The sequence below is a fragment of the Perkinsus marinus genome, assembly GCF_000006405.1.
Source record: "Perkinsus marinus ATCC 50983 genomic scaffold scf_1104296962766, whole genome shotgun sequence".
Taxonomy (NCBI): Eukaryota; Perkinsozoa; order Perkinsida; family Perkinsidae; genus Perkinsus; species Perkinsus marinus.
Window position 1 is genome coordinate 439,275 of NW_003205333.1, and position 26,869 is coordinate 466,143.

General features: G+C 47.5%; 9 protein-coding genes across 9 annotated transcripts; 2 read left to right on the forward strand and 7 right to left on the reverse strand.

Moving 5' to 3' along the window:
* Positions 1-1,274: 1,274 nt before the first annotated feature.
* Pmar_PMAR014696 (hypothetical protein) lies at positions 1,275-4,455 on the reverse strand (the record flags this gene model as incomplete). The annotated part of the gene is made up of 10 exons (XM_002771615.1): positions 1,275-1,475; positions 1,522-1,758; positions 1,816-1,987; positions 2,690-2,811; positions 2,859-2,996; positions 3,044-3,227; positions 3,276-3,365; positions 3,742-3,959; positions 4,004-4,296; positions 4,356-4,455. 10 exons carry the CDS (start codon positions 4,453-4,455, stop codon positions 1,275-1,277), a joined length of 1,755 nt encoding a protein of 584 aa, XP_002771661.1.
* Positions 4,456-5,287: 832 nt separating this feature from the next.
* On the reverse strand, positions 5,288-6,069 carry Pmar_PMAR014697 (hypothetical protein; the record flags this gene model as incomplete). The annotated part of the gene is made up of 4 exons (XM_002771616.1): positions 5,288-5,385; positions 5,511-5,609; positions 5,679-5,836; positions 5,883-6,069. Coding segments are annotated over 4 exons (534 nt in total), but the record flags the coding sequence as incomplete, so codon positions are not given.
* Positions 6,070-8,790: 2,721 nt separating this feature from the next.
* On the reverse strand, positions 8,791-10,350 carry Pmar_PMAR014698 (hypothetical protein; the record flags this gene model as incomplete). The annotated part of the gene is made up of 1 exon (XM_002771617.1): positions 8,791-10,350. The coding sequence occupies one exon, from the start codon at positions 10,348-10,350 to the stop codon at positions 8,791-8,793; it is 1,560 nt and encodes a 519-aa protein (XP_002771663.1).
* Positions 10,351-10,467: 117 nt separating this feature from the next.
* On the reverse strand, positions 10,468-10,841 carry Pmar_PMAR014699 (DNA-directed RNA polymerases I, II, and III 7.0 kDa polypeptide, putative; the record flags this gene model as incomplete). The annotated part of the gene is made up of 3 exons (XM_002771618.1): positions 10,468-10,576; positions 10,622-10,746; positions 10,800-10,841. The coding sequence occupies 3 exons, from the start codon at positions 10,839-10,841 to the stop codon at positions 10,468-10,470; spliced, it is 276 nt and encodes a 91-aa protein (XP_002771664.1).
* A 163-nt stretch (positions 10,842-11,004) lies between these two features.
* Positions 11,005-13,767, forward strand: Pmar_PMAR014700 (hypothetical protein; the record flags this gene model as incomplete). The annotated part of the gene is made up of 14 exons (XM_002771619.1): positions 11,005-11,087; positions 11,141-11,237; positions 11,284-11,426; positions 11,716-11,791; positions 11,834-11,953; positions 12,000-12,096; positions 12,149-12,248; positions 12,294-12,440; positions 12,695-12,851; positions 12,902-13,009; positions 13,063-13,216; positions 13,292-13,373; positions 13,416-13,488; positions 13,534-13,767. The coding sequence occupies 14 exons, from the start codon at positions 11,005-11,007 to the stop codon at positions 13,765-13,767; spliced, it is 1,671 nt and encodes a 556-aa protein (XP_002771665.1).
* Positions 13,768-15,248: 1,481 nt separating this feature from the next.
* On the reverse strand, positions 15,249-17,342 carry Pmar_PMAR014701 (conserved hypothetical protein). Its single transcript, XM_002771620.1, has 11 exons — positions 17,234-17,342; positions 16,988-17,155; positions 16,883-16,934; positions 16,733-16,835; positions 16,384-16,683; positions 16,275-16,335; positions 16,065-16,230; positions 15,921-16,012; positions 15,782-15,877; positions 15,635-15,724; positions 15,249-15,519 (listed from the first exon to the last, which is right to left on the reverse strand). The coding sequence occupies exons 1-11, from the start codon at positions 17,318-17,320 to the stop codon at positions 15,412-15,414; spliced, it is 1,323 nt and encodes a 440-aa protein (XP_002771666.1). The 5' UTR covers positions 17,321-17,342; the 3' UTR covers positions 15,249-15,411.
* Positions 17,343-18,213: 871 nt separating this feature from the next.
* Positions 18,214-19,724, reverse strand: Pmar_PMAR014702 (hypothetical protein; the record flags this gene model as incomplete). The annotated part of the gene is made up of 5 exons (XM_002771621.1): positions 18,214-18,279; positions 18,642-18,926; positions 18,988-19,098; positions 19,152-19,293; positions 19,354-19,724. 5 exons carry the CDS (start codon positions 19,722-19,724, stop codon positions 18,214-18,216), a joined length of 975 nt encoding a protein of 324 aa, XP_002771667.1.
* A 2,518-nt stretch (positions 19,725-22,242) lies between these two features.
* On the forward strand, positions 22,243-23,216 carry Pmar_PMAR014703 (hypothetical protein). Its single transcript, XM_002771622.1, has 3 exons — positions 22,243-22,419; positions 22,466-22,714; positions 22,763-23,216. Exons 1-3 carry the CDS (start codon positions 22,268-22,270, stop codon positions 22,917-22,919), a joined length of 558 nt encoding a protein of 185 aa, XP_002771668.1. The 5' UTR covers positions 22,243-22,267; the 3' UTR covers positions 22,920-23,216.
* Positions 23,217-25,829: 2,613 nt separating this feature from the next.
* Positions 25,830-26,604, reverse strand: Pmar_PMAR014704 (hypothetical protein; the record flags this gene model as incomplete). The annotated part of the gene is made up of 4 exons (XM_002771623.1): positions 25,830-25,853; positions 25,936-25,966; positions 26,092-26,216; positions 26,263-26,604. The coding sequence occupies 4 exons, from the start codon at positions 26,602-26,604 to the stop codon at positions 25,830-25,832; spliced, it is 522 nt and encodes a 173-aa protein (XP_002771669.1).
* Between the last annotated feature and the right edge of the window lie 265 nt (positions 26,605-26,869).

Below are 26,869 nucleotides of genomic sequence, written 5' to 3' on the forward strand. Positions count from 1 at the left end.
CCATCACTACGATAGTCCGAGTCTTGCCGTCTTTGTCGAGGAGAGAGTCTCCATGTCGAGTGAATGAGCGATGCTCTAGCCTGCCAATCGAACGGGCCGCTGAGGAAACAGAGTGCAATACTCGAGAGCAAATCCCATCCTTACTAGAAATCACTTGCCCCATCGCCGTAGCGACGAGGAGTCTCCTTCGTATCAACTCGACCTATGCTTCTATTCATCTCATGGCGTCGATGCTGTTCAAGTGCACTACCACCAAGGGAGGTAGCAGGATGCTGCGACACCACCGGGGGGAGGGGAGGCTTGATCCGCTGAGCACTATCTGCTCTCCGCCATAACGACTTGGATGCCCTGCCGTCATTCATAGGAGCGGGATTATTGCTGATTTGTTTGGAGGTATCGACAACCTGTGATGATTAATAAAAGCGATTTGAGGACTCTACTCACCTTCTCGGTATCCTCTCGAGAATTCTGACCCATACTGTTAAGGGCTTTTAGCTGCGAACGGGCAATCGCCATGCTCAGCCTCCTACTCGCTCTCCTTAGCTCACTGCCACCATTGAGTTCATCGTCATCCCTACTGCTGCTCATAGGGAGGGACATAGAGTCGAAAGACAGTAGGCCGAAGGGCCAGCAAATCCGTAGTCAACCTATACTACTCCAAGCTCAGATGGCTCCAGTATCAGCTCACTCCACCAAGTGTTAACGAAACATGCAGCAAGATTAGGCATTGACCTCCAGTAAGACGACACACTGGATGCACAATGTAGCATGCATGGTTATCAAAGATAAGTAATTTTAGTCCAATAATGCGGCCAGCCTGGCATCTGGATGTACACCAGTGCCACCAACTGCCGTCCTACCAACTCGATTAAGCGGAGCTCGATTAATTGAGCACCTAATATAAGTGTGTCCCAGTGTAATAGGCAATCAATGACTAAAGCCGAGGGCCCTACCGGAGAGTATTCAGATCATCCTGCTCTGTAGCAAACGGATAAAGGCTCCTCTTGGAGTTATCCACTCGGGAATTTTCCATTGATCTTTCCTCCCAGACGAAGGGATTGAATGTTGCGCCACGATCCTGATACGAATCAGCCTACCTTAGACAGGGTGATGGCACTGCGAGACTCACTGTGAAATGCCTCTTGGTCTTGTGGCTGTTGTTATCTCCTCTTTTTGGACTCAACACATGGTCTTCCTCTTTGGCAGTCGCACATCCCCGTAATATTCCCATCCCATGGTCAGATGCGGCTCTTGAATGTTGGGTCTCAGTATGTCTACGTGCCTCCCCCGTTAGATCCACTGAGTACAGCAACAATACAGGCCTCCAAGTTGGATGAGAGCGCCACGGAAAGCAGAGCTCTGTAGGCACTCTTACCTTGACTCGATTCGCCAGCGTGACGCATCGACGAGGCATTACTCCGTAGAGTTGCTTCCAGGTCGTCAATCTCAGCAATATCATCATCGTCAGCGCCCAGCTGAGCAGCAAACAGCTCAACGTAAGTATACGAAGGCAGCCCTTACCGCGGAAGCCACTCCACGACCTCTCCGTAGGACATCGTACCCATAACTACGGTGACTGTATCGGCTACCGACAGATGACGCAGCAGCAGAGCATATTGAACGGCTGGAAGGACTGTTATCGTCAGTGACATAGTCATTGTCAAACGGAGCCTTAGCCGATGCACTCTCATCCCCAAGACGGAGAATCTCTCGACGTAGTCCAGTACGTCGGTGAGTCGAGCAAGATACGTTAGATACCTATACAGAAGTCAACAGATCAGGTCGGAACCTAATCTAAATAATGTTATTGGTCACCTGGCTGGGAGACGGCGAAGGAGGTGGTGCTTCATGACGAGGCTTATTGGCACGAATAATAAGCTTAGCAAACTCGGTAAAATGCACCCCACGAGCCTTCTCATTGTGAGATAGCAACATGGCAACTTCTTCAGTCACGCTGATGCCAATCATCTCGAGTTCCTCCAAGAACCTTACACAGACAGCCTTCCCACATTATCGCTCGACAGCAACAAACCTCTTAGTCGTCAGGTGACCAAAATCCCACTTCTCGAAGAGTCGCTTCACAACTGGACCTTTGGAATGGGCCCAGAACTCCTCTGATGCTGATGGGACCGGATGAGATCGATCAACAGTCATTTGAGTAGGGTTCGAACGTTCAAGAGAGAGCAGCAACTAGTAGAGAATAGGAGTCCAAGTGGAGATGGAGATAAAGCGAGTCACAGGGCTGCCGATTCAGAACAGCACGAATGACTTCAATACGTTCGTCAATACCTATAGGATGCCCTGAGTATTAACAGCGCAAGTTCGTGTATGCATACAAAACGAAATCCCACTACTTATGACTGAACTCCTTCTAGTGAGCCCATCAGAATCAGTAACCAGACTATCAGATATTTCATCCCGACGTCGTCGAAGTAACAGGATTTACGATGATTATGAATACACGAATAAGACCAGATTTATTCGAGTCACACATTACTTTATATCTTTTATATAATGCCTTTGTGGATGGACTAAGTGATCTAATGCGTATGAAGATGGAAGGAATAAGAGAATGGGGAAAATGACAATCGAATCTCTACGGATACTTTATGAAAAGAAGATATTTATCGTAGCGGTTACCCAAAGGAGTAGAGTAATGAATACCAGAGCTATGGTCAAGAGAGGCCACCGTTTCTTGCCGATGTCATCATCCTTCTGAAGTGCAGCATACACCAAACCTGGGAATCCACACACCAATGGGGCAGCCAAATAAGAGGACATGGAGCCAATAAACGAGGCGACATTGGGGACCTGATGTAAACTATATCAATCGAACAAGAGACAAGCAGCCTACCTACCAGTAGGGCAATAGCGGTGCATACTGTGATAGAGAAGAACGGTGCTCCGTATTGCATCAGTAGTGACTGGATACCGACAACCAACTCGATCCACCGACAGAAGACGAAGAAGGGATTTCTCACAGGAACATCACCAACCTACCAAACACCTCGGGGTTATGAACAATGAGCTCACTCTCACTTACCGATCCTTCCCCCGCGCCTAGCTCGAGAGCCTTGTAGAAACCGGCCAGTCCGGGTAGGAGATTCATCGGGGCAGCAACAAGTAGCATGATAGTCAGTCCTATACGACAGACGAATATAATACGATCATCAGCCGCATAATTTTGCATGAAATTAGGCGTAGTCTCAGTAAGGAAAGACAGGTACCTTATCAAATGAACCATATAGCTAGTATGTTCATACACGTGGACTCACACTGCGATAGCCATAGAGAGGTAAATAGAAGAGAGCGCGATACCAGCTACTACATTAGCGATGGTACGCCTAACAGTGGTCGGACGAGACCTGAACAAGGAGCAACATTAACTACAATGATAATTGCTACGAGTATGTCACATCTCTGCTGCCACTCTAACTGCCGGAATCTGGTTCATCAAACCAAACATGCACACAGAAAACGTGTTGAATGTGCTTATATTCACATGACCTTCTGACAAGCTCAACGATGCACGTGCCTGAATGGATACTAACGATTCCACTGTGCCTAATTGTGGGTACCTCCTCGGGATGCTCTTCGACGAGTGAGGGTGCTCGGATCAACACTACTGTAGCTGTCAGGACCACGGCCCAAATAGAGAGGGATGATACGTAACGAAGTACGGATATACTAAAGATGACGATCATTTACATTTAAGGGAATTCAACGAAGCGACCGACTCACCTTTTTGATACCGACATAGGGTAAATGGCCAAATATGCACAGGCCACAATACAGAATTTACGGAACACTTCTGGATCTATTCCTTGTAAATAATACCCAGTGATAGAAGGAATGAAGTCTCCGAGGAATACAAGATAGCTCACGCAGGTCATCACGCAGTAAACGAAGGCCCAAAGCTCAAAGAAGGCAAGTCGAGGAGAGACCCTCAAAGGGGATATCTGAATAAGGGTCAACACATATCCTAGGCTAGATACTAACTCACAGAGTAATAGGGAGCATTCCCCTCAGCCTGCTGCCCTACTGCTGCTAGTAAATCCGCCTTCTTGAAGCCAAGACGGACCAATGCCCAATCGACGACAGCACCATAGGTGTGTAGACCGGTCTTAGTGACAGCAGTAAAGAGGATCAGATTGCTGGTAACAGCAATGCATGCACAAATGACGAAGCATAGGATACCAACCAAGAGCCCACTGCCTAGCATGGCATAGGGTAGGGATAGTGCACCAGCCCCCAAGGCAGCTACTACCAACAACAGAGTAGTGGATAGGAAGGAACCTGAAGTAAGGGGAGGAAACCAACATCTAGGAGGGTGACCAATGATAGGACAAACATACCAGGACTGAATAACCTCTCGGGTTTCTTTTCTAGTTGATAGGAAGTGTCTACGGACACCAGTAAGCTTTGATCGAGCCTTTGGGGAGGAAGGACCACCATAGTGAGCCTTACAACTACGTACTATACGATCAGGTTCAATTCAACGTCGAAAATTACGACTCGAAAAATGCAAGATTAATTGTGCGCTATTGATGACAAAAGCGCACGCCCTAAAAAGAAGACTCTTCCGGAGTAGTCTAAATACGTAGGAGTCCTCTGTGGACCGACAAGAGACCATAAGAGATGTACGAGTTGCATACTTGCATGCTTTGCAGTGGGACATTCTTTGCGTGATATGTAGCGCGAGACACTTTAGCACTGAGGGAGTGTTAGCATTTTGTACCCCTTCAGTGTAGTGTGGTAACATTTGGTATCTCTTACCATCATTACTCCAGCATCATGATGGTAGCAAACCGCTAATCGATTCGATAGCGTAGTGATAAGAGTTGGGACATTCACCCGAATACATAATACATAGCAATGAACGAAGTCTCCCACAGAATGAGATTCCAAATCCGAAATGAAACTTCGACTTTCGTAGATAGTCCGGATTTCGTTGATGAGATTTATGAAAACGGAAACTGAAGTCTGAGTTAACCAAACACAAAACGGATACAAGACGTGTTACACGCATAAGTGTGCTGAGCTAGCGCGGCTAGCCAGGCATGTAGGTCCTTTCTGCACGATCGATGGGACCATTACGTAAGGAGAGGATGCCTACCGTAGTCGAGCCTTGACGGATTAGTCATGCCATATACTATGAATTGACACAATTGGTATAATATCATGATGATCTTTCGAAATCGGTCCCAGTTGTGTGTCGAGGCGTGCTACTCCTGGGATGTATCGTCATGTATTCCCTCGATAGTTAACACGAATAACAACCCAAAGTGAAAATCTACGAGGGTTTTGGTGGTATATTGATGAAAGCAACAGGAAGGGCTTGGCTGAGTGTTTGCGGGTCTCCGATGATGTGGGACGTGTGAATACCTATCTTCAAACGTTCATGCGGATTTCAATGCTATACAATTTCTCTTATCTCGACACTCTTCAAGTTCAACGCCGCCTCAGTACAGTTTGACAAGGATCAAGCTAAGTCTAACTGTAGAACTTACGTTCGCACTGCTCCTCATCGCTCTTGGGTGCTTCCATACCACCATCACAGTTGTCTTCACTCATCTCGCTATTATCATCATCGTATGCCTCAGGGAGGACTGATAGCAATATACTCATAACACACTATTCAAACCGATAGTCCGAGTCCGGACACATCGTAGTAGTACTTCCAGACGGTGGCGGTTGTTCTTCAAAGGTAGAGGGTACCGGCCCCTCAGCTCGCTGCCACTTCTTCCTTCTCCCTGGTAACTCCCGTGACCTCTTCCATACCGACTCCTTCGGCCGCGACAACCTCGCCTTCTTGGCAGTTTGTATACGTTCGAACCTAACGTGAGAATAGCCTCCATATAGAGTGATTTCTCGGGCCTCACTCTTGCTCTTCCCTGTCGGATACCTTCTCCTTAAGCCTTTGTAACCATCGGAGTCGTCGCTGCTCCTGCTGTAGCCACACCGACTCTTCGGCTTTCTTCACTGCCACGATGTCCTCACTACCAAATGATTGTGATGCTTTGAAGGCTGGCTGACCTCCTCGACTTGATGATGATTTGAAGGCATCAGTATTAGAGTCAGGATCCATCACTGTTGACAGCCACTTCCATTTCGTTGTCTCGACAACATCGTATGAGGTTTAGTTACTCCCACCAAGGAACTAGTATACGCAACGCCATCGAGTATACATCATTGGTAATGAACAACAATATCAGCATGCAATACGTGCACGAGCAGTATGTATCATAGCATGGATGTCATCAGTACGAGAGAGTATCTCATCAAGGCTCAATCTATTGTCTTTTATCCGCCGCAACCTATCTTCCATATCTCCCGCATCCTCTACTTTAGGTATTGACCTGAGGCATAGATGACATTCAATTGAGGGATCATCAGGGAGCCATACGACTTGTCCGTTGTCCTCTCTTTTCTATCACTATATCTTCTTCTATCCTTGTATAATCTTGGAGTAGTGAAGCCCGCAGACCGAGCTGTTGTCAATGGAGTAATGCTCCCTGCCCGCTCACGTGGTGTCGCATATTTCTGCAGTATATTCTCGTCGATTGAGGAATTGAAAACGTTGGTAGGGGCATGGCGGCTAGTCCTTCGAGCTCTCCGTTTTCTAATGGGCAACGACCTGAGATAGTAACAAGAGGAGGGTATCGACCTCACACGTTATGAGGAGGCTTCTCACGGTATAGCACCACTCATGCTGGGAGCCCTATCACCCAAGCCATGTTGTGAGTAAACACTCTCATGATCGTCCCAATGGGGAGGGCCTCGATCGCCGCTGTGATGAGATGTGGGCTTCCTATTAGGATAATAGCACCAGGAAAGCTGACCGCCCATGAGAAGAGCCAATTGCTGAGAATAATGATCAGCAGTAATGTAGGCCCCGTTATTAACAATAAAGAGACACTGAAGTTACAATATACGGCTCAGCCATGCTCATCATCATCATCATCATCATCATCTGAGAGCTCCCTCACCAATACCCCGTATGGTCGTACATCATCACTATTCTCAATAACCCAATACTCCTGTCGAGACTCACACTGTCTAACAGCCTCTGGCCTCACCCTACACTGTAGCATCACTACAACCCTCCGTCTACCCTCTACCATCATTGTATTACTATACACCCCAGCAGTATCTGGATAGGGTGAGCAGTATATCCCATGTTCAATACCAAGCTCTTGAGAGTAGTTCTGCCTAACTCCTGGCCTAATACCCTGTGCTAGGATACCTGGTAGGTTAGCAGCACTAGTACCATGATAAGCAACGGCCCACTCTTTACCATCACTTCTGGAACCAGCCCTTCCACCTAACCAGGAGTTATCACCCGAGTCGTAGCACCCGCGGACCGCCACTGCAAACCTCTTCCAGCCATAGGGTGGGAAGTACTGCTGCCCACCCCGCATCTCTACTGTCCGCTGCCCATTACTCGTGAGATGGCGAAAGTCAGTGTTATAGGAATAGTCGAAGATATCCGTGCTGCCAAACCCAGCCGTTACCGTTAAGCCCGCTTTCTCCATGGCTGGCAGGAAGATGTTGTTGAAGAAGACCTCATTGGTGAGCCAGTCACGTGGTCTGCTAACCCTTGGGGTGGCCCTGGTCAACCAAGGATGGTATTGCATCATCACTGCAGCTATTTTGCTGCTCTCATCCTCCTGGTATTCACCTCGCACCTCCATTGGGTGAGTGATTGTGGCATGATCCATTCGGAAGAGAGGTCGAAGAACCATTCCCCCATTCCTCTTTGATGTCATCCACTTGAAGTCTATCAGTATAGTATTACTACTACCATCGAATAGAGGCACCTCTGCTCGGCCCGAGAACTCACCGTTCTTATACAAATTGAAGAGTATCTCAATATGGGCCCCTGTACCCTCCCCCATACACTTTACCCCTCGGGATGAATCCAACCATTTCCATCGTACCCCTTGAGGAAGTCGTCTGGTGGGATCCACATTCACTTCTACTGGGGCCATCCTCCTGACGGGCCGACCCACTCCCGTAAAGGAGTTATACTGCATCATATCGATAAAGTTGACGCGGTAATGATTACTCCCGATGGTGACACGAAAGTTGGCGAAGTCAACTTGGCTCAAATCTTGTGTGGCAAAGCCTATAAAGGCCTGGTAAGAGGCCTCGAGTTCCCTCTCGACATCCCAAGGGAAAAGCCGCCACTCGCCGTTCCTGAAAAGTTGTCCTTTGTACACTGTTGCTATCGACTCCTACCATACCTATTCCTTCTCCATTGCCATATAGCGGTCCTTATCGTCTTACCGTATGGAGAGGTAGCAGCAGTAGGTGGAAGGAGGGTTAGACTCTTGAGGTGTGTTAGAGGCTTGGCCTTCCTCGATATCGGTGACACTACAATGATGGGCCTCAGTGGGCCTTGAAAGCTGGCCCCACTAGAGGATACATCCTCCTCAACAATACTAGGAGGAGCGTAACGGGCAGCCATGGAAGGACAATAGCAGCCCATCAAAGGAGAGGGAACGAAGAGGAAGAAGGCATATAGTGATGGGAGGGGGACACTACAGAATGAGACGACCCTGAACTCAGCGAGAATATGGAATAGTGCAGGTTCGGCACTAAGGGACAAGCTTACGGCAGAAGGGCATGAGATTATCACTGATCATCGACGATGCACTATCGGGAAGGAAGGTGACACTACCAGAACGTGATGGGGAGGTAGAGGAGAGTGATAAGAGTGGTACTGGAGGAAGGTCCGACTCCCCGGGCGAAAAGCCTTCAGTATCCCCGAAGGGCATAGAGCGTGCCTCACCCACCTGCAACGAAGGCGAGAAGTGGCCAACCTGAATGGAGTAGAGGTTCACTCACTTGTGGGCTATCCTGTTGCTGTTCATCGTTGGAGGCTTTCAGTGAGGTAGGCACATTTGAGGCCGACTCGAGCCTGCGTGCATGTCGAGATCTCCATAGCTCATTGCTAGATGCACGTACAGATCTAGGGGTAGGATAGGCACAGGGGACCAGCCCTTCTGGTAGTATCATGCGGATGAAGTCATCTCTAGTGTAGAGTACATCACTTGCATCCTCCTCAAGGACCCTCTCACCCTTCTGCCCTATGAGTACTCTATCTAGATCATCAGGGTCATTGAGAGCGGTCGAGAAGTATTCCCTCAATCGTCTAAGATCTACAACCCCCTTCCCTTCGTAATCTATCATACAATCGAATAACCTCCTCAGCTCCATGAGCCTCTCCAAAGATATCTCTACTGCCTCCACTGCCTCTTGCTGTGCATTGTCTCGTGGACTCTGGTGTACAGTCCCGACTCTACTAGTTACAGACTCACCTGTTCCTCCACTATCTGTGCCAGGTCGCTGTGGTGTTGACTTCCGACCCGAGGTGGAGGAGGAACTCCTAGATTGGCCATAGGTAACCAACACTGCCGCCTCCTCCCCTACTCCACCATGCTCATGTATGATCCCCTCAATCACAGGGTGTGAACAATTCGGTGAGAGTATCCTTAGAATATCACTCAATGTGATCAGACGTTCCTCTGCAGAATGAGAGCTTTCATAGGCCCGGGATAAGATCTCAGTGTTGACGCCCCTCCCAATTTTTCCTAGTATATCAATGAGATCATCTACCTTGATGTAGCCGGTATTGTCAGTGTCCAACAGTAGGAAGACGTATTGTAGCTCTTCCACCTGGTCCGTGGTCATGTTGGGTCCATCGCAAGAGGAGGTATGATCTCCGATACCCTCCAACTTGAACCTTCGATTCGCCAGAGGGCTTAATGCAGTGACCTCCCTCAGAGGCTGACGAGGTATGTAGGCCCTACGAGCCCCTGGCCCCTCCCGTAGTGTATTCATCCACTCCGGCGGATCACTATCATTTGCGCTATTGTCCTCATCCTCCTGGGCAATGTCTACCCCCAAGGCCTTGAGACCAACCCTCACCCTAGCTGCGTAGGCAGCATCTGTAGGAGTGGCAGAGGAGGTTAGTCCGTTATAAGTGGGTATGTATGAAAACCCGCCAACTCGAGCAACTCCAATGACCACAGCAACAGGGGGAATGTTGGCTTCCTCCAAGAAGGTTAACCTCTCGCTTACCTTCGCATTACCACAATACCATGCCAAGCCAGCAATGAGCTCATCACTAGCTACCCTCCCCGTTCTCGAGCCCTTCCTGTCCCTAGTGAGAGAGTCCATGCATTGCTCAGCTACTTCTGCTGTGATACCCAGAGTACGGACAAGGTCAGCTTCAGTAGCATCAACTCTACGTAGACCCGAATGGATCTTGGCTACTTCCACAAGCGAGTCAACCTTCAAGACGTCCTCTAGTTTAGAGTTCGTAAGCATCTCCTCTTCCTCCATGGGAATGCAAACAACGGGCGTGTCTCAAAGAAGGTACTTCATACCGCCATCCCAACACAATGCCATTATCAATAAAGTAACGTGTGAATAGTGCAACAGGTTGTAGGAAACAAGAGGCTACCGTGCCTCATAGACACAAGGCCTTTGCTTCTGTCTGAGCTTGTACAATATACGATGTCCACATTCACGGCATCTGACCGCATCATGTGGTTTGATATCGACGTACCTGCATTTATTCCATGCTAGCCTCATGCTAGCCTCCTTGTATTACGCGCCACATTCCCCACATAGATAGGTAACAGCCACTTGGCTTTCAAGATCGGCAATACCTCCAGCAAACATCCCTGCCGTATTGTTATCACCAGCCTCTCCCCCACCAGTAGGGTTATCAGCTCTCTGAAATTATATTGGATTCAACCGTATCGCTATCTAACAAAGGTCTTTATTACCAATACTGCATCAAAGTCGAATCCACCATCGCTCGAGGCCATAGTGTGTAAAATGGGGCTGAGAGAGGCAGGTTACAGCGCAATCACTTGTATAACGACCTACTCTAGCCGCTCAAGATTTGGAATAATTTCGTGGCGCGCGGTAAAATTGCTCCGGAAGAATGAGTGGATATGGTCAGGTTTTTAATCACACTCTCCATTGATCATGACTGCCATCGTTAGCATCAGTCGTCTATTGGATGCCCTTGTTACCGGAGCCTTTGTCGTGTGTTTATCGGGACTATCACTGTATTACCATCATCACGACGAAGGGGCTACGATGATCCATCATTCTGTTCTAGATACGTGTTAAGCCTCTTCTACAAGTTCGTAGTGGTTACAGAGAGAGCTCGAACTGGAGTCTTCGGCAACTTCTTACAGAACTCTCTACCCTTCAAGGTAGTAGTAGTATGTGGAGGATCGTAGATGCTCAGTGTCTTCTTAGCACAACCGTTTCGAATACAACCTAACCCATATAATCCTGTTTGGTATCCTCATCACACTCTTCACTTTATGCCATCATAAGTATTTGGATGAACTAGAGAAGAAGGAGAGCAAAGGAGGGAAGTCGAAGGCCAGCCAGAAGCAGTAGTGACATTAAGAATGGTGCAAAGCATTGTTACAGGATTTCCACCACTCACACATGTTTGTGTTGCAGAAGTATCCAACATTCACATCGCTAGTAGGGCATTCGCGGTTGGCTTCGTTGGATTGTTTGACTTTAAGTCGGCAGCTGAGTGACGACAAGAACGTAGTTCATTTTTAACATGTCCATTTCACTGTGCAGTTTAAAGGGACTACTCCCTTCATCAAGTCCTGTCTTAAGGACTAGTATAGTATCATTATCCACTGCTTTGAGAGCCTTCGCTACAGTCAGGCAGCAAACAAGTAGTGACGTCGAAGCTGCCGTTAGAGGTTTAACCAATGATATAACAGCAAAGGAGAACCAGGATGTAATACTGCTTGCCTACTATGGATTATAGGTATGCTCTCAGACTGGCGATGCTGACCCTCTGGCAGTTGAGAAGGTCGTAGAGGGAGCTAGGATAGGGGACTTGCAGGACTCAGTTCCACTCAATCGGGCTGGCTTGATTCAAGCTCTTAAAGTCGTTCAAGTAATCCTACGTGTTACCCTTCCTCCTGGATTTGATATCGTCTCAGCCAATACTGTATGACTCGGCAGCTGCATCTATAGTAGGCAAGTTATGTGAGATAGATGCCGCAATAGCTTCATTGGAAACCCCAAGTCCCACTGAAGGTAATGGGAGGTGGAGTAATGAGTGTACTTCCTTCTCAATCATCAATACTAGGCAACGGAAGACTTGGTCGTTACACTCCTGGTAACGGTAAGGCTGCCGCTATCATCACTGACTTGGTAGTGGACAACCTTATGAAGGCTGTTACTGACAGGTTAGCCCCTGCCCTCTCCTCGAAATTTGTATGCCTCTTTCTCAGTGCTATGGCAGTAGCCTTAGGGTACTCCCCTGTTACCTTATACTGCCCTAATGAGGTAGCTGAGTTACCTCGAGTCCTTCTGGCGGGCCGTGGTGTTGATATAGTAACCAAAGAGGTCACACCGGATGGTGTACAGGATGCCTCTGTGTAGTATACGCGGCATGTCGAACTATGACCCAGGTGTTTACTTCAGTATCTGCTGTGCGCCTACATGTCCACGGTCACGCCTCTTCTCTCCGGATGATGACGTTACATCGCCAACGACCAAGGTGCAGGCATTGGGCCGATGGTCACAAGGCCCTGCTTGGATGCGCTTAGGAAGACTCTTAAATCGGGGGGATACTGCTAGCAAGTAAGTTGCTTCTCTAGTACGTGCTTATCTGCAATGCTCCCTTCCTCAGGTACGAATTGCCACTTCTGGCTGAGGACGCTCTCACCTTTTTGGAGCCCTCGGGTCAGAAGAAATTGATGGAAGTGTTGGATGAGACATTGGATGTGATAAGAAGCGTAGCAAACGAAGAGTCGAGTATCATTCAACGTACGACAGTTAAAGATGAAGTAAGTATCGTCAACAGGCAGCTCTTTATACAAGATAGCACTCTTTTCAGACGAGAGTGCGACATCTACTGCTAGCCTCGCCTGAGCCCTATGATTCTCTAGTCAAGACCTCTATCTTTGATGCTACCATGAAGGAGCTAGCCACTACTGATGATGAGGTACCTTAGGTGTTTTGTTGTGGTAGGATGATGATCGAATACGTCCTCCGTAGGACACTAAAACAGTGCTTCACTATGTCTCACTGGAGGGAGCACCCATTGTGGACCCAGCCAAGAGTTTCAGCCGCTTCACATCACGAAGTTTGGGATGGCAAACCATTACACATGCTTCTTATGACCATCTATTGAATTGGCTCAATGATCATGGTAAAGTACCATCCTCCAGCCTTTCACTTAGTGTACTTCCAGATTATCGTAGACCACAGTTTTACAGTACAGTAGACTATAAGCTCCTTCCCAAGGAGTTCACAGATGCTGTTGACGTTGTCAATGACAGATTCCCTCTCGACGCAGTTCAATTAACGTGAGTATTGCCATCAATGCCGTATTGTTGTAATGCTCCCAGGTCCTGGTATATCAATGATTACCTAGCTGGTGGTGAAGTCGTCCTCGATGCTAACGAGATGATGAGAGATATCGTAAGCATCCCTGTACTTGATTCTATAGGAGTACCCCATATGTAGACTACCAAGCCTCAGCCAAGGAATGATATGTTTGGCGGCTTCGATAACGATGCTACAGATCCCATCACTGACTTGTCCGAATTCGACGATGAGGACTCTACTGATGAAGCCGGTGTTGATGAGGAGGATCAAGCTGATGATAATAAGACGACAGTGGATGATGTCAATATAAAGGATAAGATTATCAAAGAATTCGACTCTTTGAAAGATGCCCCTGCCGAGAATAAGGCATAAAGGAGTGCATGTTCGCCTGCTGGACGGACCCAACCATTTGTTTCAAGATTGTTTCAGTGCGAAGGTGGTTGTCATTGTGGTGTTGTCAGTGAGAATACAGTTGGTATTCCAGAGTTGTCCTCTAATGGGACAGAGAGCGTCCATCACCCCCCAGCAGGGATTGGATACGTCTCATCCAACCACTCAGCCACTACCATGCGAACTAGAACTTGACGAATATTTGAAGTGTTTGAAAAGGTAAATTCGATACGGAATCACGTCCGTAGCGGTGCTTCCTACAGTTTCCCTCCAAAGGAGGCCACACGTTGTGAGCCAATACGGGATGTGTACAGTCGGTGTATGCAGGAGCGAGAGAAGCATCAACAACCGAACGTTTAGATTCGACTTAATCATTGTTGCCTAAATCGGTAAATCGTTTCACCACATCGTTCGAAGTCGTTGAGTTATTATTCTGAGGGGTATGGGTGTGAGTAGCTCCAAAGCTTAACGGAATAACGCATCAAACAGCAGAACCTCACTACCATCTGGGAAAATGTTCCTACAGCGTTGCGATAGCTCGAAGATAGCTTCCGAATGATACCTTGCCGTCAACTGTTACACGTCGCGAAATTACGAGAGGCGGATCCTTTTTCTACGCTACCCTATGGAAAGGCTCGAGTTGGATGCCGGAACAGCTACGGCCATGCGACCCTCCTGCTCTTTCCTCAGCTCTGACTTGGACCCTCGCTTTGCAGTATCATCCACATACAGAGGCTGCGTATTTGTACGAGTAAGAGCGCGTAGATTGCCTCTTTTAGATAACTCCTTAGACGCGTGCTCAGTAAAGACTGCAATACCCCTGACTATGACTAATACGACACCGTCTTGAGATGGATGCTAGTGAGAACAATCTTCAACTGCACCTTTAGATACCTCTTATAATGCTTGAATAGTGTGTTGATTACTGCCCCAAGTGTGACCGGCAGCACCCTAGAGCTCTCGGCAGCAGTGGAGTTCATGAGAAAGGTCTCACAGATATCATTCTGTATAGCAGATATCAGAGACTCAGGATCGCCTCCCACCACGCTGGTTGAGAACCGTCAAACCGATAAGTCCGAGTTGCTGGTCAATTTAGTCGTCAAGATAGGTATCCTCGTCGGATAGTGCTTGGTAGCCCTTTGACGGAAGACAGCCGACCGATGGGACCAGAACCTCTTACTCTTCTCTAGCTTCAACACAGTGGGTATATTATGTACCTCATTATACACACACTTGGCAGGGTTCTTAGTTCCATCGCACACAGGGACCAATATTCGAAGTGTGTGATTGATGATGAGGCCGTCGTGCTGCACTATGCCTCTACAGGCTACGTAGAGGGAAATGAATCCCCACTAGCCGGAACCATTGATGAAGAAAAGACCAACTACACTAGCACTACCCACCCACACCTCAACTCAAGGCCATGGGGATGATAAAAAATATCATGTAGTGAGATAGAAGTTGACTGGATCAGAAGTTACTAGGGGCCATTACCGACGATATTAGCATGCACCCAGACAGCAGAACGGTGATGACTTAATGATGAAAGTAATGGTGACGATAGCACAAGCAGGCGTCGACATCTTAAGGCGTACGCATGCATTAATTTAAAGCAGCCCACTACTATTACGAAGCCTCTCGCAATGTTCGGCCGATAAGACCTATGAGCTGGCCCCAGTTCCGTACGGTTGCCGTAATCAACCTACTCTTCCTCCTCAATTGGCTGCTGGTGGGCTACAAGGGGACAAGTTTTAAATGCTGCCCACATACGTATCTCTACCACTACTACTACTACTACTACTACTACTACTACTACTACTACTACTACTACTACTACCACTACTACTACCCCCAATATGAAAAGCTTCGGCGCAAGCCACTCCCTGCCCTTATGAAGATAGTCTAAGAGCTCCATGGCATTACTCTCACTTACTACAATCTGCAGGGCACCATATTAAGATGTTATCCCCAGCTTGCTGCGAGAGGCTGCTATTACCATCTGCTTCTGACCACGGGCTGGTGGCCTCTTGTTACAACGCTTCTCGAATGCACGAATGCATTTCTCTGAGGACTTATATGCCTTCACCGTTATCTGTTGGTATTATATGTGACCACATGATTATACAAAGAGCCACCTTGAATTTCTCTGCTAATGAATCCTTCTTAACCTTAGAATCACTCTTGAATGCTACTTCATCTATCCATATGACGGTCCAGGCCGAGTAGCCTGAGATACGTATGATAATGATGATGATGATGACAGAGAGAGATGATTATACGAAGATAGTCATCTTGTTCAGTATTGGTAGAAGGATGGTAAACCGGCATAGAAGCGGGTGAGGTGGTGTTGGCAGATATTGCCGAAGGGCTATATGGTGGTATACCAGCACACCTCACACCATCACCATTCCATACAGGGCTGCATACCGATGGTGATACGTCTTCCTGATTGTTAGTATATAAGATAAGTATCATCACATTGTTATCACCAGTATTGTCCCTGTAGCAGGGCCGATCTGCTGGAACAGACGTCTACGCGGTGGATAAAACCTATGATAATGATGCCTCGACGACTATGCATCGATCATTGAATCATACGAATGTCGTCCCCGGACCCCATTCATGTCTCCATCATCCCACTTCAAAGATGCTGGAGAATATATCGATTCGACACTCCAATCGATAACGGCTGGTGGCCCAATAGGCGAGCAGCTTGTAGTTGCATTAAACACTGTTGGTGATGATACTACCATACACGAGGCTCGTACAGGCGGCGGCCCCGGGGAGATATCACGAAGTTCCGGTGGTGGAGGCTTCTGTCTCTTATACTGTGTCGTGACCCATGATGATGCTGAAGGTACCGCATACCGCAGTTCAGGAGTTGATTCGGGTAGGTCTCTAGGACAACAGGGAATAACGGGAATGAAGAGAGGGGGATAACTACTACCTCTTGGGTGGAGTCCATCGTGATCTAGAGACGACGAATGGTGACCAATCACCCATAGCAACCGTAGGTGCTGTTGCGGCACTTGGCGGGGTTGGTGGCATTGCTGATAAAGATATACCATGTGTACAGGGTCTATACTCGGGATACTACCAAAGGATGCAGTTGATTCTCCGGGCACCTCATCAGCCCAGTTGAATGGTGACTACAACAACGTTGTAGTAACCTTGGTTTAGGACTACTACCTCCACCCACTACCTGAGTTATGGCCCTATTGGGTGATGGTGGGGGGCCTATGATTGGAGGGGGAGACGGTATTAGTGGTGAACTAAACATCCTCGTTGTACGGAATACAGCTGCTGGAGCCGTCGAATGTTGGTTGGAGAGTGGTCTGGGACCTCGGAAATCCACGAAAGTATTGTGGACCTACACACATCATGCAGCGTGGACATCTTGAAGATGATACGATTAGTACAATCACACACAGCTTCCCAGCACTACTACCTCATATTCCTTCAACAGTTTATCGTTGTCGTTGTATGGCAGTAAAGGGACAGGCGTTTGCAGTTGAAAGAATCCGCTCTGTCGCATTGTTATAATCACGTTGACAACTGTGAATCCACTATATGGACAACGGCCCTTATGAGCATAAAATGTCTACTGGGACATTGGATCTATCTCCAACAATGTCTAATGTCTCTATTGGGAATCAATGCATCAAAATGTCACTAAAACACCTCATGTATGTGTATTACTAAGCATTACGGGCCTAGTAACATATACCCCCTCAAGCATAAAAGAACCTACTACCGTGATGACGAGCAGATAAGAACCTACTACCGTGATGACGAGCAGGATCAACAGCTGCCCCCCCCACCCAACATAACCGGTATACGAGACATTACGATCTACCTACATGCGCCTTAAAACTCAGCGCGCGCCTCCGATCCTGCGCTGACAGTACCCAACCCATTGTGGTCGTGAATGTGAAACCCCTAGCCGCCGAGGTATCACAGGGCGCATGTCAACTCACGAGTGCCATCTGGACACTGCGGAGGATAACAGGCAAGGAACACTAAGGACACTCAGGATAGTAAGCTTCTGTCGACGCTTGCTATCTGGAGTGCTCCTACGACATACATCGGAGACCTCGGGTAAGAAAAATGATACGCTGAACACATACTTCTCCATGTTGTCAAGGCAATCTGACTCGTGTCACTAGCTTGGCAGCTTGAAGGACTCAGGCTGTCCCTTGTGCCGGTAGCGATTGTGCCGATCGCTGTCCCAAACCAGGCTTCGTAAAAAGACAACTCTCTGGCACAGTCTCGATCGCGGAGAATCTACGCTTTTCCTGAGCAGTAAAGAAGAAGTTTTGATCGGTCATCTACTCCGCTTCATAACCACAATGCATCACGTCGATGACCCCTATAAGTTGTAGATACAATACAAGACAACCTATGGCTACAGCACCCAATGGGAATATATTAAGCATCGTTGATGGTAACATTACAGGGAGTGGAATACTCAGCGAGGAGGGTAAGGTCAGCCATCTGAACAAGAACAGGTAGTCAGTATACTTGACATCGTATACAACTCCGTAAAATAATAGCGAAAGGAGGGCATGCGAGATAGGAGGCCATCATGTCCTTTCCTGAACCTAGTGTAATAGGATCATAACTGTATGATATAACACATGTTTAGAAGGTTCCATGGTCTAGCAGTTAGCACTCCAGACTCTAAATCTGGCGAAGCAGGATCAAGTTTTGGTTACCTCCCTACCTCGGAACCTGTTTCCGGATCACCCAACCAACTGCGCTCAAGTTCCACAAAGTCATTCGATACTCGCTGTGATTTGCAGAGAACGTAAGTTGACATCAGAGCAATCGTGTTTATTTATTGATGACTTCCGGACCTCCCAGTCTGGAATCTGGACTCGTCTAGAGGCACTCCCCTTTTTTGAGACTGTTGACGGGGGAGAGGTATCCATGGCTGGAGAAGCATTGTCGACTTCCGGTGTACAGGCTCTGTTAATCACAGACGGGTTCAGCTTTTGGGGTAGATACTGGGACAGGACAGATTCTTCGGTTGTATCATGATGGAGAAGGTCGTTCTTTGATGTGCACACATGAGCGATCTCTTGCTGTAGTTTCTGGACCAAAGCATCTTTCTCGTTGACCAAACTCTGTATCTCCCGAACCTGAAAGATGATATGATAGCCCGCCAGTAACGTGGATGGGCATATATTGGATAAAGAGTACCTGGCCAGTTAGCCACACACCCCGCCTTTCCGCACTCTCTAGACCCTCCTTAGCCTGTTGATAATTGGACTCAGCCTTCCTCAAAGCTTCCGTTTTCAGTGTAATTTGTGCCTCCAAAGAGTGTGTGATGAACAGAATGATGGAGGCTAACATGCTGAGCTCACCTGCTTATCGGACTCGGATCTCTTCATGGCCTCCACTCTCGTTCGAGCTGCATCTAATTCTGCTCTAAGTTCGGTGTTGTCTTGACACTCTCGGCGGAGATTTGATTTGTCGGCTTGTGCTTCTACGACAGCTTTGACGAGCCTAGCATCGGGAAGTTTCGCTATCCGCATTAACATATTAATTCGATGATGGAAGACTCACCCGTCTATGAGATCACTCTTCTTCGAATGAGCTGCACACCCCGTAGCAGCCAAACCGAGATCGGGTGCAGTACACATCCAAAGCCATTTGAAGAACTCGTAGAACTGAGCGTTCATTGTTTCCTGCAGTTGTTCAGTTATTATACCAGCCACCGAGTGGACTTCGGTGAGACTCTGTTTCATGACGTCACGCTCGGAGGAGATGATGGAAAGGTCTGCTCTTAGATTATGTACCTGGGTGCCGAACAGTTGAGGATGGTAGCGGAAGAGTACAACTAGCATTCTGAGTGGGGAGAACGGCTTATGAGTATTCTCTACGACATGCAATGCAGCCATCACCTCATCCTCAACTCCTCCCTTTAAAGTTGCCATTTCATGCTTGAGCCTGCGAACCTCTTCTAAAGCCTCGTCTCGGCCAGCTAATGCCTCATCGGCCTAAAAGGAGGGCTACTGCCGCTCGCGACTCGGCTGTGATCCAATCTTGCCTGCTTCCTGGCAACCATAAGCACTTGTCGTGTTCTCTTCAACTGCTTCGCTATAGCAGCTGGATCGTAGGAGAGTTGTTGTGTTGGGGATGATGATGGTGGACGCATCATTTGAATAACGAATGGGAAATGCACTCGGGAGGGAGCTCTTAGCGGCAACCACGTGATCCTCGAAAAATATGCAGGTTGGACTCACGACCGACTAAGTTTCCCATGAGTCGTATTATTAGCGTAGATGCATACACAAGGCATAGCATGTGCATACATCATTAGGGCGGATCGATTATCGACCTTGATGGTGGCCCCTAGAGCCAACTCGTACGAGTTCCTCTCCTCACTCACTACCAAAACGATTATCCTGCAGATCCTGCTATCGGACATGTGACCATTTCACGAGGACATCTCATGATCACTCGCAACAGAGCCGAGTGGAGAGCAGCTTGTCAGTAACCGTGAAGACGTTCCCGGTGAAGAGTGTATCGCTCATCCCAATCGGCAATGCATTAGCTTATAGAGCTAATCAGACTTCTCGATACCATCGAGAGGTCTGCACGACTTACACTTCATGGAAGGGATTATGATAACTACACTACCATTATGTCTCCATGTCGTTGTCCGAGACTGGCGCAAGGTAGCTAGAGTGGTCTCGAGCCAGCGCAGAAGTAGCAGCAGCGAACTGTATCATACCATCAGCCTTCCATTGATCATCAAGTCGTTATTCCTCAGTACCACTGAATGGACGTTAGTGTCTCGGCTAGTCCAGGAGGTGCCTTGTTGTTCACCGAGGATTCCATAAGAGTGTGGAGCCGATGAGTGACAGGAAGTGGTAACTAGACACTAGAGTGCTACTCTCGATTGAGGATACAGCGTCCGATACAGCGGGCCTCACTAACGTTGCCCCTACCACCATCCTCTGATAGAGAGAGTGGACTATTATGATTGACGACCACTTGACTCGTATAGGATGTAAAGAGGGAAACTGCTGGTAACATGAACACGTACACAAATGGTATCAACATGTGTGGTACTGGGTAGGATATTAATACACGTCACCAGGAACCTGAATATCATCAATAGCAGACCCACCAACACCCCTATCCCTTCTAGTACTCGTGTCCTCCGCAGCTCCTATACTACGGAGCTTATCAGCAGAAAAGAATGGCATGCTGTAAAGAACTATTATTGACTCATCCTACGATATGCTCTAAGAGTCTCGTTGTGAAACTTACTCAACTCATCGAAGGCGGTGCTCCAACGATTATACAAGTGCGTAAAAACGTTCGATGAGAGACGGCGCGGAAACGTTTGTGTCTCGCGCAAAATCGTTTTGGTCGTTCAACTACTGCCTTGTGGCTTAGGGATATAAATCTTAAACCCATCTCTGAGAGTGCATCTTGTGATACGGGAGAGGTCGACTGAACACACTTTTGGGCAGTTTATGTTGCAGTAGATTCTAACTTTTGTATATTTAATATATGGTGGAACTAATGAGTGATAGCATGCTACTATCGTTACTACCCCCAATACCCCCTATGACTAGTTCTAATACTAGTAGTATACTAGGATGCTGTGGATGGGTGGATGATCATACATACAAGGCTTTTGCATCCTACAATAGGTAGGCATTATTAATATGTAATTAGTATTACTCGTGTTAGGACAAAGAAGTGGTATGGATCTTATCGTGGTACATTACCATCTATCACTGAGGAGACGTGTACTGATAATACCCGAGTTGAGGCCAAGACCTCCTCCTGTGTTGTTGGGTCTCGTACTAGCAGGTAATGTCTCTAACAATACAATCAAATCAATGCTCTCTCTTTAGGATACCTTCACCCTCTTCCTACTCTTCCTCATCATCAACGTCTGATAGTAGGAGACGGCCATCGGCAACTCGGGAACAAAATCATTTTTTGTTATCTCCAATGACTGTTGCCGAGGTCTCCTGTCGGACACGTGAATGGAATAGTTATGTAGCACACTGCAGATCAATACGACAAGATATAGTAAAGTATTAGTAGTAGTAGTAGGAGCAGAGAAGAATATAACCATCAAGGTCACCACTACTCGAAGAAGACCTCTCTTGCCTTCCACTGCTCAACGCTAGTGTTGCTCCTACTGGCAGCTTACCACTGCTGGAACTACTACTCTCATTACAAGGTTTTGTAAACTGTCGATGGCATACCATGGCTTTTGACAATTTCGTCGTTTTCCGCACCGCGTCCTTCTCCCTAAAATGGATGAGTTAGTGTGGATAATTTCTGTCCCAACCCCTTTGTATGCTGGTATGCAATGATGCACTTTACTACCCTTACTCCTACTACTACTACCATTACGAGTGCCTGACCTTATACTGCTGTTAATTATGATGGTGTTGCGTTGCGGCACCGTTACCACTGCTAATGTCGAGGTTTCATTGTTGTTATCTATATGGTTGCTGCTGCTACTCGTGGTGCTCATCACCACACTCGTTCATCATCTTCTTGTATTAATCCTCATTCCTCGTGGAATACCAGTTGTAATACCACCCGTCTAGCTCTCAATCGGCATCTTGTCCAACGTGCTTTTGAACGACATAGGAGGTAATGCTATTCATCATGCACCTCATGCGCTCTTATCACTCATTAGGTCACGAGAAGCATATATCGATTATAAGCTACCTCTACCACGAATAGATGAGGAAATGCCTACTACCACCAAGGTGGTCTCGACCAGCGGGAACCAATCATGGGCAGCATTGTGTGACGATGATGACGATGATGATGATACTATTTACCCTCGTCAAGATGGTGCGCTATTTCGAGAGCATCATTATCATGATCAAATGGTTGCTGCTGATGCCGTTGAGCAGCCTCTCATGGATTCAAGAGGATCCAGGTAATAAACTAGTTTGGAGGGATATGTTGTAGTTGTCCCCGCTTGCAGGTATACAATACCCCGATCTAATCGTAACACTAATAGTAATACCGCTACAGGCAGGAATAGATCTGATCGTTATCATAGAACCGAGGTTATTACGGTTACTACTACTCTTAAAGGGGTAACTGAGTTCATTTCCCGACGACGACGTCGTGGTTGTTGATGATGGTGTATGTTGGGGATTATCTATTGAGTACATCTATATCGTCATCCTCTGCCGGATTTCTATCCTTCTCGAAGACTGCTAAGTTAGCTGTACTAACCACACTTTGCTACTACTCCTGCTATGTTCATTAGGTGTATACTACTCGTCCAGTTTTTCATATTCGTCATACTTTTGTAGTGTTGTCTCTGTGCTCATCTCACTGCCATTCCTTTACACCTTATTATCATTGCTCCATTTACATCGTCCAACAACTGCTATCCGTGGCAGTGCTCTGCTCACTGTACACGTTCCAACATCTCGTCCATCACTTGCGTTGTAGTTATGGCTATATGCCGCATGAGTCCACGTAAGGCCTGAGGGAGTAGGAGGTTAGCGGAACCTTTGTTGCCATCACATCATCATTTTCATCGTTAGCTGGGCTTATCCCATCAGTAAGGTCAGCCCCTATCCTAACACGATGCATACAGACTGGGTTTGAATCCTCTGCATACAGAGAGTAACACTTTTAAGGAACTAGAAGCCCATCAACTACCCTAGATTCCTCTTCTGCGCACATCCCTACTACGCATCAGTACCATCACCGGAATACTCATTTCTCAGGTATTCGTTGCGGCGCTTGGCCTCATCGTTGCCGTCTTTTTGATGATTTAGTATTATCATCAACCATTGTTTTCGGAGGCACGCACTAGTATATGCTCAGTTATGATAAGGAGACATCGTTGATGTCGCCAGTTCGCGTGAGGCATGAGGAGATACTAAGAAGACGAAATGAGGGCATGCAGCGAAAATCAGTTTTCTTAATGGCGTTGTTTCTCGTTGAACTGCAAGGGAGTGAACATGCTGTATCTCAAACCCGTCATGATATCAAGTATCATACGATTACGGTCTCAAGAACTGGGATGGCGATGATATTCGTAGTGGCGCGTTATTATCGATTCATTAATGGAGTTACAAAAACAACGCAACTGCTGCGGCTACTGTAGAGAACAACGCACCGTGTCGTTGAATACGGGATTTGGACACTTGGTGGTTACATATCTGTACCCTTAATCATCACGCATGGGAATAGGTTCCAGCACATCATCGTCATGAGAGCATGATCATACGTTCTATCAGCGCGGTGTTCTCGATCAATGAACTTAGCGCTTCAGAACCATTCATTTCCCGGTCCGAACCTGACAATATTCGAGACATGAGAGCTTTTGGGTGGATAGCAGCATGCCTGAGATGAGGCACAGAATCAGCTTCCGTATGTACCGAGGATATGTTGATGGGAATATCTCAATAGCTCTCAAAGAGGATACAGCCTCATTGACGGTATGGCCTGATATGGTTGTTGAGTAGGTACCACGTGTCCAACCTACGTGGAAGCTCGACTTCGAATCGTTCTGATACAACATCCTCGTCACTCATCCCGTTCCGTGATGCTGTGGAGGCAACGTGTTCAGCTGTGGCAAGGATGAACCACTTCTGGGCGGTGGACCTGATGCAAGGGGAGCTCGATGGTAATCACAGCTTTCGACGAGCCTGCGCACAGTTGATCATGCCATGAGGTGGTTGATATGAGAACTCTGGCGCGTGATCTTCCTCCGGTGCTGAGTTCTCTGCCAATTATGCATCTATACAGAATGTGCCCATGATTTTCACATCGAATGGCTCATGTACAGTATATCTGCTCTAAACGCAGCCTTCAGACACTCAAGGTCCTCTTCGGAGGATTTGAGGGGTCCTCTAAAATGGATTAGGTCCTCCTGAATCGATCCGTGCGTAGCTTGAACCTCTTGGGAAGAAGGCTATCTTGACGAACTCCGGATTCTCCATGATTCTGTCTGGCTTCCATATCGTTATACTCCCTCGAAACTGCGAATGCCCAGTCTTGCATGATCGCCTCCGCGACTCGCTTGATCGCTGTGGAATGCTCCTGACGGGGAACCAATGATGCCGTTTGGGGGAGAAGAATGATAGATAGGAACTCACCGGCTGCTGCATGTCGATAACTTCTTCAATGGTTCTGACCTGAGATTAGGATGAGATATCGAAAATCGCCGTCTGCTGAATACCTGTGATTTCGCCAAGTCTCTGAGCTCTTCAATTCCCCAACTGGGCACACATGACTGTACACATGCCAGGGTCCAATCACGAGAAGGGTTGACTGCGAAACACATGAAAGCAGGGCCACCTCGGAGGACCTAGATCAACGTTAAACTTCAAGTTATAATAGATAGTTTAACTGTGCAGCTGTCGGTCATTGTCCCAGCAGTGGAGTCGATCATTCTCCTTGCAGTAGCATGGAGAAGGGAGGCATGTGCAAGGCTCAGTTTTGGTAGATGCTCCTTATCCTCTATGGTCTGTATCCATAGTTCCAGCACAAGATGGCCAGTGATGATGCTACAAGGATTGGTTCTCCCGTTGAATCGGCTATCTGCAACCAGTAGGCTACCATAGACTCGTGAATTGATCACCCTAGTCCCGATTAGAGTCATCCTGAACTACTCACAACATATTAGGTCGATGGTATTCAAAGAAGACATGTTCACAATCTTGTTCGCACTCTTGTGAGGTCATACCCAGAATACATCATGGTCCTGTTTATAGCTGATTCGAGACCCTTCACCACAGGAGCTCTCCGCCCGACACCATGTACGTTTGTGATCTTTATCGAGGGCCAGTCGTTGGACGCCTGTCCACCCGCAACGGTCGGTCTGGGAGGAGTACCCTCCTAGACCTGTCAGACTTGGAGCTCTGATTAGAGCAAGGCATGACTTCTCTTGTGAACACATGTGAGATGGAACATCTGATTGTATTAATGACCCATCAACAGTAGACTATGATGCTGGAAATAGAGTTATGGGAAGAAGCATGCTGAATTCGTGTTATAGTTGTCATAGTTTACGATGCTATTGGATTTTACAAAATCGATCTGATATGGACCTAAGACAATGCTGAAGATAGCACCTATCTCTAAAGTTTCCATGTAAATACCCTCACTGAGGGGCTAACAGTGAGGACTTACCTCTTCGGCTTCAGCGATAGCAGAGCGGTAGCTGAAACAATGAGGGTTCGGGTAACATCATCTCAACTGTTGAAGAACCCAAAGAATAAGAGCGCTATTATCGAATTCCTGTTGTTATCATTATGCCGGATAATTCGCAAGTGAAGCGAGCATAACCCATTTTTCTCACGGTTCTGGATAACAATGCTTCGTCGAGGAACCATGAGACCTTCGCTAGTCGTGTCGTGTACTTCAGGTGGGCAAGTTGCTGGTACTGCCAGAGCATTGTAAGTATTAACCACCTATGAACAGGTTAACCGCGGATGAAAGCTCACTCCCTATTCTCACCTCGCCACCGTCGTTCTTGGGGCTCTTCTTGTTCTCCCCACCCCCATTGTCCGAATCCCCTCCTCGAGTCTGTCCGGGTAGGTTAGTGTGAACAGAGCCAAGAGGCTGCTGATGGGTGGTGGGATACTTCCTGTCAATGTCTGCGTCTTCTTGGGTATTGGCCCAGCCATTCAGACGATTAACGTCAGTATTCTCGTCATCTTTGTCGTTTGTTGCACTCGAATGATACTTGATAATTTTATTGATTTGCGTGATTTGAGCCACCGAAACCCTCTTCCCTCGTTTCATCGTCTCTTCTTCCATAATCTTATGGAAGGGCTCTACTGACCCATCTGGCTTCATGTGGGTTATAGCTGACCGGCGTCTTTCAAGATTGCCTCTCGGACCATATAGAGGTACTGCTGTCTCAATCGTCATACCCTATATATAGAGGGATGTATAGGGAGCAAACGCAATATGTAATTAGCCTTACGCTATGCAACTCCTCATCGTTGGACACGTGTTGTTGCTGAGCACGATCATGATTTGATATCACACCATCCCGAATAACCCCGGAGCTATAGTCATAGAGGGGAGAAGTGAGTGAGCGTTGACTGGCGGCCTCTGA